Source organism: Medicago truncatula, chromosome 6 (assembly GCF_003473485.1).
Source record: "Medicago truncatula cultivar Jemalong A17 chromosome 6, MtrunA17r5.0-ANR, whole genome shotgun sequence".
Lineage (NCBI taxonomy): Eukaryota > Viridiplantae > Streptophyta > Magnoliopsida > Fabales > Fabaceae > Medicago > Medicago truncatula.
The window spans coordinates 14786396-14800444 of NC_053047.1; the positions used below are offsets into that span (position 1 = coordinate 14786396).

Genomic DNA, 14049 nt, shown 5'->3' on the forward strand with positions numbered 1-14049 from the left:
TTGTATTTGCACTAAGAAAGCTATAATAAAAAGTATCAATCAATAATATTATAACTTAAGAAGAAAAAAAATGTTATATTAAAAAATATTTATATACCTTTTCCTTAGTTCCTTTGTTTCACCAATTTCAGGATTGAATGTGATTCTAGTGGAAGAAAATGCATTTTGCAATGCTGGTTTTCCTATCATTAAGATTCAAAAGTATATGAATCAAGTATATATATTCGTATAAACAAACAATCACAATTGCTAGTCATAAATTATTACCTTGAAACAATTTAACTTTTGCCAACATAATGACTACAATAGCATTTTGAGATTCACCGGATGATAGGAAAGAGTGCAGGTCTTCAACATACTCTCCAAAAAGAGTACATTTAAAATTGTCAAAGATTATACAAATATTAATAAAAATACTATAATACAGGTCTTGAAAAATTACAATTACAAAAAAAAAAAAAAATCAAACCTACCCATTTGAATCCAATTCAATGACATTCATTTTAGTTTTTACACCATCTCTTTCGTACTCTCTTTCAACTCCAACTCCAATCATGACTCCAATTACATCTGCATATACAACACACATTAAAATATCGATCAAATTACTATTTATTATTAAAAGAATATAATGTACAATTGAATCATATTAAACAAAACATTTTATTAATTCAATATATAAATTATTGTGTTATTTTTTTAAGCAAAAATAATATTTAAAAAAATCTACATGAAGAAAATTATAGTCACTTACCAACTACGTAGTTGTTGTCGTAAGATTCATTGAAAACATCAGGTGCAGGTGTAAACGAATACACGTTTGTTGGGACCAAAACAGTTTTAGATAGTTTGACTTTTGTGTTGATTGTGAAATTCAGTTTGTATTCGTTGCGTGATGGTCGATACAAACCACTGTTGCTAGCAACATCAGATGAGGAAATCGTGAACACCATTCCCTCTTGGAGTTGCTCATTGAACTTGTAGATCAATGTTCTTCGTATAGACACACCAATTCGATCACCCTAGATAAAAAAGATGAGACCACTATACTTTAAACAAAAAAAATACTAAAAAAAACAAAAAAGAAAAACGATATGAAAAAGGTACCTTTCGATCCATTAGAACCAACTCCATGGAAAATGGTAGTTTTTTTATTTTTGTAGTCTTGACCAAACCAAGCACGAACAACCCTCACAACCAATATCCACGATTGTTTTCTTATCGAAACATTAGAGATGAAGTCGTGTTTCGTAGACATTTTCCTTTGCAATAGAAAAATTACAGAAATCGTTTAGAATATAGATATCAGAGCACCAAAGAACAGAAAACGAAGAACTATATTTTGTGATTGTTGTGTACTCATACCCAAAATCTCTACTATTTATATAGAAAAATAGTACCATAACGGTTAATATAAATTAATTATCAATTTGACCGTTTTAAAATTAATATTAACTACGTCTTTAATATTATAAAATGTGCATTAAACGATTAAATTATATTTCATGTAATGTACAAAAATTAACTTCATAACATTTGAAATTTAATTTAATATTTAATAATATTTTATAAATAATTATGTAATATAGTTTTGTAACAAACAAAAATTAATTATACAACCTTAAAAACTAATTAATACAATTAATTTTTTAATTAGTAGGTTAATGCCTTAGTGTAACGTCCCAAAATTTAAAATATAATTTATTCAGTTTATTTATTATAATTTTGTAACCAACCAAATTTTGAATGTTACATATAAATGTTAATTGAATATTAATTAGATTAATAATTATTTGATTTGTAACGTTCAAATTTTTATTGTAAAATATAAATTTTAATCGAAACAGTAATTATATTAATCATTATCTGATTGTAACCAACTATTTACTTTATGTACAATTTAATCTTAAATAAAAAACGATTTTTGATAATAATTAAAATTATTAAGCTTGTATTAAAAATTAGGATGAATTTTGGGAACATATGCCAAGTAGGCTTTTGATGAGGTGGACATCCTTAGAGGAAAGGAATTTAAAATAGGCTATTTCTAAGAACTCTAAATTGTTAGTATAAAGATTCCACCATATGATTTCCATGATTTCGGCTTGGTTGCATTTTGTATTGTTCTATATAGCACTACTCCTTCCAATTTCCATGTTGCATTAAATGTATCATACAACTCATCTTCCTTCTTAATTGACTGTGCTTGCACTTGTCACCGATGGTTTCATGGAAATCCGAAGATAAAAATACTTTATCTCCCTTTTTCCAAGAAGCTATTGGTGATAAGCGCAAGCTTCCTTCCTCTTCAACATCGTGATCATAGGTGGGTCTTTTCAGGTACGAGATTGTACCCGCACACCATTAATTTTTTAAATTTGCACAAGTTATTTTTTTTTTATTAATATATGAGTATTGATATTTGCACATGAAAAATTGGATAATCAATCGGACATATTATAAAAAATCACACAAAAAATTTATAATAGCTCTCTCTCAACCAATTTTTTTTTTTTTTTTAAGGCTCTCTCTCAACCAAATTAACATTTGTTTTTAGTGTGATTTTATAAGTTGTCTCATAATTTGTTCAACTTATTGTTAAAATATCAATACTTTTTTCAATTTACATCCCTGACCCCAAGTCAATCTCTTTCATCTCATAGGGCACCATTCTTTTCTATGCTATGGACTGAACAATTATGCTTAGACTAACTAGCTTTTTATTAATTTTTATCGTTTCCTTTTATTTTTCTTACGTTTTGCTTACTTTTAATTTTTTTTCCACAAGAGAAGTGCTAATAAAAATGATCGTTCTGAATTTGTTTTACAGAGAAGTGTTACTAAGCTAAAATAAAGATTATGTATCTCAGTTACATAATAGATCATGATTATTGTTTTTAATTTATTTTATTTTTTCTTTATATTATTCTTTTCCCTTTAGATACTCATAATCTACTGCATCTTGTAACTATAATCGATAAATACTAAATTTTACAATTTGTCAAAAAAATATAATACCTTTAATATGAGAAAAAAATTAATTGCATTTAAGCCTAATTAATATGAGAAAAAAACGGTGATATAAAAACAAATTTAAATGCAAATCCATATCTTTTCTGCACAACGGATGAAGTCTCTGTAACCGTCACTAGAGCCAGAGACAATACGAACAACCCGCAAGGTTGGAGGAGCGGTTACCGTCATTGTACTTGGAGATCTGGGAGCAACCATGAATGTAACCATCATTGGAGCTGGAAGCGTTAAGGATTCAAACATTATGGTAATGCATGTCTAAATCCTCATTGCTTCTAGCTCCAATGACAGTAATGTTTGCGGTTGCTCCCCAACCTTCAATTACAGTTACAATCATCTCCCCTCCAACACTACAAGTTGTTCGTTCATCTGTTGTAGAGTCGACCCCGACTCTGGTTACCGTTACGGTGGTTTCACCCGTTGTGCTGAAAATGTTTGTTTTTACCTTTAAATTTGTTTTTTTTCCAACATTTTTTCTAACTTTAATTATTTATGCGTAATGATTTAAGTGTTGCTAAGATCAAATAATTCTTTTAGCACACATATATAATAAACATAATGTTGTCTATAACTGGATGTTAGGTAATTAAAGTGAAAAGAAAACCTCACTAGGTGTTCGCCATGATCATAACACAAGTACATCCCTTGAAAGAATAATTGTATAAAGCACAATAGAGAAATGTTAGAATCACTCATTTTAACACTTTCTTTCAACACACTCCAATGATTATTAGACACATCATCCACTTATTTTAATTCCTTGAGTGGCAACCGATACTAAAAGTTGCTAAATCACATTTTTTGTTAATTTTACTTGAACTCTAAGGCTCTGGAAATTTGAATTAAAAAAAAAAAAAATTATTTAAAACACTTCCCAAAAACTCTTTTTTAGTTTTTAAAAACTTGAAAATTAAAAATTTTTTTGCTAAATTTTTTTTAAAATTACAGATTTGGAAACTGTTTTGAATTTTTAGTTTTGGGGACTAAAACTAAAACATGTAAAATAATAACTATTGTGAGAAGAGGACTTGTATATTTCAAAAACTGAAAAAAAAAAAAAAAAAAAAACTATTTCAAACGGTGGCATTTCACATGGAAAAGGTTAATCCTTTCCCACCATGGGAAAGTTGGATTCAATGATTAGATTAAGTGAAGAACATATTCTTACCATGCTCTCTCAACACTAGATTTTTCTTCACACTATCTTCCAACAATTTAAAAATTTTGAAAATTAATTTTCAGAAATTAAAAAAATCGAAAAAAATTCAGATATTTTTTTTTTAAATTCTGTAATTCATCTATTGAACGTTAGAATTTTTTTTTTTAAAAATGAAAAAAAAATTCCAGAATTTTATTTCAAAAACCTTATTTTCCAGAATTTTATTTTCTTAGAAAAATAAAAAAGTTTAATTTCAAAATATTTTTTTTAAGATTTTTATTTTATTTTTCAGAATATCTTATTTTATTATGAAATTAAAAAATATATTCTTTTTAGAAAAATAAGAACTTATCTTAGTTTCCAAAATTTTATTTTTATTGAAATAAAAAAAATTTAACATTCAATAAATGAATTACAGAATTTAAAAAAAAAATTATCTGAATTTTTTTATATTTTTTCAATTTTTTTAATTTCTGAAAATTAATTTTCAGAATTTTTAAATTGTTGGTAGTTAGTGTGAAGAAAAATCTAGTGTTGAGAGAACATGTTAAGAATATGTTCTTCACTTAATCTAATCATTGAATCCAACTTTCCCATGGTGGGAAAAGATTAACCTTTCCCATGTGAACACACACCATGGTTCTCTAAAACATTCATGGCTCCTTCTTCTTCTCTTACTCATTTCTCCATGTCTTCCTTTTCATCTGATCTGTCCATTGCACGTTGTATTAAAGGGGAAAAACTTATACAAAGACTGAGATTGAAAAAGTATAGTTACGTTCCATTTTTTTTCCTGTGTATGCATATTTTATTTTGTTATATGAAAGCAAACAATTTTTGACTTTCTATGAAGAAACCAGGTTTGTGGGAAGTTGAGTGGAGAAGATGAAAATTTAAATCTAATTTAATCATAAAAATAAAATAAAGGAAACACAAACCGGTTTGTAATGTGGATGACATGACATATTATCATTGGATGTGTTAAAAGAGAGTGTTATGGATGTGACCCTAGTGTGTTAAAAGATCAAAAGCCTTCTTTCTCATCAAATACTAACTTATTTGAACGTGAGTGAGGTGATCAAAAGCTATGTTGTCTAATGGTTTGTTTGGTTTGGAAGAGAAATTGTGAAGAGAGAAATATGTGAGAGAGAGTAAGAGAAGAGATAAATAAGTAAGAAATAAAGTAGATTTGACGTATTGTTTGGTACAAGAGAAATAAGAAGAGAAACAGAGAAGAGAGAAGTGTTGATTGTTTTAAAAGTACAAAAATATCCTTAAATTGAATAATATGTTATAAAATAAAATAAAATAAAATAAACTATATTATGGAAGAGAGGAGAGAGCAAGAAAAACAGGTGGGTCCCATTCCTATTTTTTCTCTCTATTCTATTTCTTTGCTGCTCGCAAGAGAAATGAGGTATTTCTCTTCAATTTCTCTCCTTATAACTCTCTTTCTCGCCAACCAAACACACCATAAATGATTTAAATGCATCTTGCACAAAAAAAAAAACAAATACTAGAGTGGATAAGTATGGGTAACATTTCCTTAAAAAAAAAAAAAAAAGGATGGGTAACACTCCACAACCATTATAATTTTTTTTTAAAGAACTACTATAAAAATTGAACGCACTTAAATGTTTATTATAGATAAAATATATAATACAACTTTTTTGAAGGAATAAATATAATACAATTGCCTGACCAAAAAAAATAAAAATAATACAATTGAATAGTAGCAGGTTAATAATTCAGCATTAAAATTGGGTAGTGGGTAGTATTTTAAAATATTTATCCTTTGTCTTGGCTGCTGTATGTTTAATCTTAATTTTATATATGTACCAAAGAAAACGTAACCAAAAAATATTAATTTTAAATATTTATAATATTTAAAAAAAATTACTATTAATAATGATTAAGTAAAAACCTTTCTGAAGTAAAATTAAAAATTAAGTAGCAATGAATCTTCTATTTATTTCATAATATATATTGGTCAAGTAGTCTAATATTGGTCAGAATTTCACCCTTTAAAATGAATAAGTGAAAGATTTTAGATTGGAATTCTGACATCTACCAACTGAATTATGCGCACGGAGATTAAAAAATAAAATATAATCCTCATATAAAAAATTAGTATATAATTAGTGCAAATATCATGGAATATTTTTTTCGGTTGATAGAATATCATGGAAAATATTGAACAAGTAAAATCTAATAAATAATTAACTTATCAATAATGCAGACCTACTTTTACATATAAAAAGATAAAGTTGAATGTCTTATATATGTCACTAAACAAATATTTAAAATTTCAAAGGAAGTAAAAGAAAATAATGATTTTTTTTTTGAGAGAAAAAGAATGATGTTAGCTATAAAAATGAAACATGACAAAAGTTTTACTTTGGATAAATAAATGTTGATAAGTTAGTGGTTAGATTAGTTTTTAGAGCTCGAATTCCGAGTCTCAATATCCTTTAACTCATCAACCAAACTATAAACTATAGTTACATTAGACCATTAGAGTCCAATAATGCTTTATATATTAATTAACCCAAGAGTCTATATAATGTCCACATTCATGATTCCATATCTATCACTTGAGCACTAGAGGGCCACTCTCCTTCCTTTTTCACTCTTCCAAATAACTCATCAATATGGCCACAGAAGTTTCAAGAAATGATCCTACTAATATTACTATTCCAACTCATACAAATGCTTGGTTCTACTCTGAACATGGAAAGGCTTTAGATATTCTAAAGTTACATCCAAATTGGTCCATACCTCAACTCAAAGATGATCAAGTCCTCATCAAGGTTGTTGCTGCTTCCCTTAATCCTGTGGATTACAAGAGGATGCATGCCTTGTTCAAGGAGACTGATCCTCATCTACCTGTATGTTAATTTTCTCTTTAATTGAAATCATGAGTGTTTGTAAAAGTTTAATTTATAATTTATTTGTTTTATGTCATAACAACTCTATGTTAGTATTTGGTTATCTTTATTAAAATCACTTATTATATGCCTATTAAGAAAATTCAGCTTATTTTTATTTTTATTTTTTGAAGGAAAATTCAGCTTATTTTGGTAAGTTATTATATGCCTAAACACACTTTATATGTTAGACAGTCAAAATTACATGTTTAATGACACTTGTATGAGATTTTGTTTTTCTTTTTGAAGCAATATATGAGATTTTGTTATTGGCAACTATATTTTTTTCTACATACTAAAAAAGCGAGAAAGGAAAAAAAAACAACCTTAAAGGTTTTTTTTTTCAGGGAACCTTGAAGAGTATTTTGAGATTCACTACTAAAAGTAAATTAATAAGACAATTGTGAGGAAAATTATTAATACCTCTCTTGAGGGTGAATTTTGTCACCCATATAGGTTCTATCGAGTTTGAGGAATTAATATTTGTAGCTATCACAAATAGGTATGACAACAAAATTCATACCTGCAGGTACCGATCTGAACCAAACTCAATTTGATGGGGTTTTCCTGCTTTGACTAGGTTTGAGTTTTCCCTTATTTTAAAACACGAGTACGGGACGAGTAACGGAGAGTAGATACCCACCCTGAACCCATACCCAAACCCATCCCGAATAAAAAAAAATCAATTTATTATCCCTTTTATATAAATAGAAACTCAAACCCTAAATCATTTCACTCACACAATCATAGTCTTAGTCTTTCAGATGACACTCACTTATCACAGTTCTTTTTTTTCTAATTTCATATCTCACACTCTCGGCCTCTCTCTCTTCTCCTTCACCGTAGTCATCGATATCATCATCATCTCTTTGCGGATAATGCATTAGAACATTGTGCCCGGGGTTGAAAAATACTTTTATTCTTATTAAAAAAAAATTATCCGCTGCGGGGATGGAGATGGGGCGAGGATACCCGAACACATTGCAGACGAGGATGAGATTCGATTTCTCATCTCCACTGAGTATGGATAGTGCAACGGATAAGTATATGAGAGTAGGATATGAGACGGGGAAGGTAAAACCCTTCCCCACCCCGCCCATTTCCAATGCCTTGATGTCCAATTCATAAAAAAGAAAGTGACGCGATAATTAGTAATTCTTTTGTCTAAAACTTTTGTCATTAATTTTATATTTCAAGATAGTGATATTTTTTTTTTATAAAAATTGAATATGAAGGGTCAATTAAGTGATGAGAATTTGGCATTATAATCTCAAGGACAAATGTTAAAAATTCCTTTAGAACCATTATATTATGGGAACTTCTACGGTACACTCACAAAATGAGGTGTATTGGTACTCCTGCTTCTTAATTTTATAAATGAACGATCATTTTTTATGTAGTAAATAGCTATTTGTCAATATTTATATTTTATAGAACAGCATTTCATAAGAAATAACATCATTTAATTGTTTATAAGAATCATAATAACTTTTTAAAAACATAACTAATGCCACTTCATTTAATAATAATTCTCCTCATGCCATTTTCTTAAAAAACATTCATATTTTTCTTTATGAATTATTTTGTTGTGTGAGAAGATTGTACCAGGCTTTGATGTTGCTGGCATAGTAATCAAAGTGGGAAGTGAAGTGGTGAAATTTAAGGTTGGTGATGAAATATATGGTGACATCAATGAGGAAGGACTTTCAAACCTAAAGATTCTTGGCACTTTGTCTGAGTATACAATAGCTGAAGAGAGATTATTGGCTCATAAGCCAAAAAATCTAAGTTTCATTGAAGCTGCTAGCATTCCTTTAGCTATGGAGACAGCTTATGAAGGACTTGAGAGAGCTCAGCTTTCTGCTGGCAAATCTATCCTTGTCTTGGGAGGTGCTGGTGGAGTTGGAAGCTTTGCTATTCAGGTTTGTATTTAATTGATGTATAATCAAATTGAATTTAACATTTTCTCTAGAAATAAATATAAACAAAAAGCTATATGTATTTGATCTAAATTTGAGCCAAATACATGTACCTTTCTCTTATATTTTATTATGGAGAGTTTGCATTACTTATTATTCTTTGACTTAAGTTCATATTAGATTTGATATTTAAAGTTGAAAAAATATATTGGTCTAAATGCATTCTAACTTTGCAAAAATTGCGACTTGGATCTCCAAAAGAAATAACACTTTTGACAACATATATTTTTTTAAATGGCAAATAGTATATATACACATATAAAAAAACGAGTATGGCAAAACGCCAAAACACCGAACACCCAGAAAGCTCCTGATACAACGACCATAGAGGGTCACCAAACAACAAAAATATAAAAGAGGAAACAAATCCCTAGCGAGAGGATAAAACACCAAACAACACCACAAAAACATCGGAGAAAAATCAAAAGCAAACAGAAAATGAAGGATCCAAACACCGTACAAAATAGCTCAGAAGACTAGGCCCCGAACTACCAAAGCACAGATCATATCCAACTCTGTCCACCACCATGGACACTACTGGCGTAGACAGAGGATCGGCTCCACCTATCACTCATAGAAAGAACATCGATGTCTCATGTGTTTACAAAAGAACCACTTCCAAGACTGGAATTGTATCCTTTCAAACAGTTGATCAACAATTATTGGCTTACCAGCAAAAATTAGATCATTACGGGCTTTCTAGATTGACCACACAGTTGAATGTCAGATTAAAGTTAAACTTATCATCGACTGTCTACCCACCCCTAAAGACACAAAGACCTGAAACAAACCCAACAAACTATTCGGGAGGACCCATTCCCACCCTAACCACCTACAAACAAAGTACCAGATCATAGATGCAACTCTACAAGTGAACCACCGACTCCCTCACACCCCCCACCCCACCCACACACACACCTCGCAAGAAATACTCGTTAAATCAATAATCACGTAGCGCTTAAAAAGATTAAGACGAGAAGGGATCCTATCTAGTAAAAGTTGCCAAGAAAAAAGCTAAACTTTAAAAGGTACCCAAATCTTCCACACTAAAAGCTATACAATATTCTCTGTTTTATTCCATATCATATGAAGATGACTAATTGAACATAAATAAAGTATTATATTCATCAAGTATTAGAGGACCACAAACAAAAAACTTATGATAGAGATTAAGATATATCAATTGTAGTATGTATTAATAATTGAGTGAAAAGGTATGTTTTAAGGAGCAAAACTGAAAATTAGAATAAATTGTGGAACAAAAAATATATTTAATATATTTGGCTGCAGCTTGCCAAACATGTTTATGGTGCATCTAAAATAGCAGCAACTTCTAGCACTGGAAAAATCGAGTTTTTGAGGAAGTTGGGAGTTGACTTGCCAATTGATTATACAAAGGAGAACTTTGAAGATCTCCCAGAAAAGTTTGATGTAGTGTATGATGGAGTAGGTAAGATTTATTTATTTGTACATACATGTCTCTACAGACATCTTCTTTGGTTTTTTTTTTCTTTCATAAGTGGTCCCGTGTGGATTAGTACAGGAAATCAACATAAATTCTAACGATGGTCGATGATACTATTTGAAAATAAAAACTTATGATCCTTCTTATATTTACGATTAACATAATGACTTAATCGATGTCGGTTTTGATACTAGTTACATATTTATTTTTCACTTTTTTTTAATCAAATATATACCGATTAAGTTGTTATTTCAATTCTAAACTAGAGAAGATCAATTTATCAAGAGACAACATCTAATGTCATTAAAGTTTTAAATAATTTTTAAGTATTGATCCACAGTGAACACTTATGGTCCACTTATAAAGATTATCCATGTTTCCTTTTCTCTATCTTTGCATTCATTAAATATTTAATTTAATTTTCTACATTGTTGGACTATACGGATTTAATAATCCACAATACTAGAGTAATATTTTAAGATAGTTTTGTTAATGAGTGTTCCTGAGTACTCTTTAAGTATTCCCAATGAAAAATTATTCCCTCCGTTCCTTTTTAATTATCACTTTTGCAAAATTTTTTTGTTTCTAATTAACTGTCACTTTCAAAGTTCAATACAACATTAAATGTTGTTTTGTCTTTATTATTCTTGGTTATTTATTGCAGAGAGAGAAAAAGATAAATGATGAAGGTTATTATAGGAAAAAGATAAATTGTTGTATCAAAAGTAATAAAATGTAATTGTTGTCTTTGTTTGTGTAAAGAACCCAAAAGTGACAATTAAAAAGCAACGGAGAGAGTATTATTTAAAAAAAGTAAAGACTTCAATTTCCAATGCAATAAATGCACAAACTTTCATAAAATATTACCACTTTAAATATTTAAAGAGTGTCCTAGAGGACTCGTTAACATTTCCCATTTTAAAATGTTCATCCATTTTGATACTATGTGATGTAGGGGAAGTTGATAGGGCTATGAAGGCAATTAAGGAAGGTGGCAAAGTAGTGACAATAGTACCTCCTGGATTTCCACCAGCTATTTTCTTTGTGCTCACTTCTAAAGGATCTATCTTAGAGAAGTTGAGACCTTACTTTGAAAGTGGTCAACTGAAGCCAATTCTTGACTCCAAGACTCCTGTGCCATTTTCTGAGGTCATTGAAGCTTATTCCTACTTAGAAACCTCAAGAGCTACTGGAAAAGTAGTCATTTATCCCATTCCTTGAAATCCATGGCCTAGTATTTATCTAGTGAGAAAAGTGATAGCAACAATCACTTTAACACTGTTTTTCAACATTTTCTCTTATCGAGAAAAAATTATGTATATCTCACCGGTTAATGCGAGACTTAAAATAGTTTGAATTACATAAATTTCACTCAATAAAAAAGATGTTAGAGTGAATAAAAAAGATGTTAGAGTGAATGTTGTCAGGACACACCGTTATCTATTGATGGACACACCGTTAAAATTAATTAGGTTGAAAGAAGACATTCTAAGAACTTGTTTTAGATTAGAGGGTCAATATAACACCTTAAATCCCGACTTTGATTTAATTAATAACAAGAATAGATTTAATTAAAGGATGTTACAAAACTCATCATATATCATTCGATAATGCAATAGTAATTTATACTTCAGCAGCGGAAATAATTCAACTTATCTCAATTGTAAAAAATATTCATGTCTTTGACATCAACAATGGAAATAACAAGAGTCTCACAAGACTCTAACTCAAATGGAAAATAAATTTCAACGATTTAACCCTAACCCATGAGTTGGAAAAAGTTGAAAGCATTAAAGAACACTGGAGTTGAATACAGTAGCGAACAAAGGAAACAGTGAGGAAGGGAACAAATTGTAGATATCTAGAACCATTGAAAAGGTTGATTACCAAACTTTAAGGGAAATTTTGAAAATTGTCTTGTCTTGTTGTGTAATTTGGTAGCTGTTATTGTCGACAACATATGGATTGTTTTGGACATGCATGCCCTTTAATCTAGAAAAGTTTATTGTGCATCTATTTTGTTGATTACAATTCTTTCTTGGCAAACAGTGACTATTTTGGATTTAAACCAGTTGAATGAAATGAAAGAGACGATTCATATGCATGTTATTAGATACCTCTCCCAATTTCAGCTTTAATATTGTTCTAGATTTGCATTGTAAGAAGAGAATAAATTTATTTTAGAATTGACATTCTTTTGAGAGTACTACATCGTATAATACTTGATTTTAAATGTCTGGTTGTGATCATATAATACTTCCACCATACTTAATTGATTTTAAATATAATAAATGATGATATAATACTTCGACTACACTTAATTGATTTTAAATAAGCATTTTATAATGTCTATAATTTAAAAGAGAAAAGTAAGATGTCTCCGAAACTAAAATCAACAAACCAATTTTTTTTTTTTAGGAATCAACAAATCAAATTTTCTTTCGGTTTGAAATGACAAATTGGACCAAACCAAGAACAAGTTAATTGCCAGTGCCACTTCGTCTCACGTGAACAACCTCAGCACTAATATTTTAAGAGTTCATATTTAAACCTAGTTTTTTTTATGCAGCGTTAAGGGTAACAAGTTGATTTGGTTTAAGTTTGTGATGGAAAAAAATCCAAACCACTAAAAAATCATCGGTTTTGTTTGATTCAAAAATATTTTCTCTCATGAATTTCAAACTAAATTGATGAATAATATGTTGGTTTGATTTGGTTCTTTTGTTTTTACATTGTGTTTAATTTTGATTTTGTTTGAATCCGAACGTAAAAAATAATCGAGCCAATTGGTTTGGTTCTTGTACACCTATTCAGCACAATAAACATATGGAACCAACCTAAGATATCTGGTAGTTTGTTTTGATGCCTATATATATAAGAGACATCCGGTGTTCCAAAAATAGGTACAATATTTTATACTCCATACCCGCATATTTTTATAAACTTCTAGATTAATCAATCCGATTGAAGGGAAGATTTGTAGCATCCCACTCGTCAATATTTGAACTTTATCAGTCGGACGTGTCAGAGGACAGGTGTCCATGAGCGATAAATATAACGAAGGATATTATCATGCAGTGTCAGTAAAGCAGGTTCAGTTATCGGTATCAAGTCAAGCACATATAAGACAAAAGTGTATTTTGGTACTTGCACGCAGAGGGTATATAAGTGTGTCATGTCCCCATCATTTCCTTTCCTTATGATCTTTCTCTCTCTAAGTTTATAAAATCAGAAATGTTCTCCCTCTAAATTGCGCCCCTTTTCTCACCTTCAACGTATAACCTTATGACGGCCCTAATAGGCACGACCGTCTAGGTATGTATGTTCCTCACAAATATAATTACCGTCTCTAATTAATTACCCCAACTTACTAGTAACTTAGTAAAAATAATAATTCTCACGAAAACGCTAAAAATAATCTTCTTAAAAAATGACTATTTTACCCACAAACGCTGAATAATAAAAATACGCCTTAGTCTAAATATA

The 14049-nt window shown here is 29.6% G+C and overlaps 1 protein-coding gene across 1 annotated transcript; it reads left to right on the forward strand.

Moving 5' to 3' along the window:
- The first annotated feature begins 6775 nt into the window (after positions 1-6775).
- On the forward strand, positions 6776-12031 carry LOC25481654 (2-methylene-furan-3-one reductase). Its single transcript, XM_039834962.1, has 4 exons — positions 6776-7080; positions 8718-9041; positions 10389-10548; positions 11519-12031. Exons 1-4 carry the CDS (start codon positions 6844-6846, stop codon positions 11782-11784), a joined length of 987 nt encoding a protein of 328 aa, XP_039690896.1. The 5' UTR covers positions 6776-6843; the 3' UTR covers positions 11785-12031.
- The last annotated feature ends 2018 nt before the right edge of the window (positions 12032-14049 follow it).

Excerpts from the sequence above, each read along its gene's own strand:
- LOC25481654 (XM_039834962.1), top strand. The coding sequence starts at position 6,844 with ATGGCCACAGAAGTTTCAAGAAATGATCCTACTAATATTACTATTCCA. Across the intron at positions 9,042-10,388 it reads TTGGAAGCTTTGCTATTCAG|CTTGCCAAACATGTTTATGG; the intron begins GTTTGTATTTAA and ends ATTTGGCTGCAG. Across the intron at positions 10,549-11,518 it reads TGTAGTGTATGATGGAGTAG|GGGAAGTTGATAGGGCTATG; the intron begins GTAAGATTTATT and ends TATGTGATGTAG.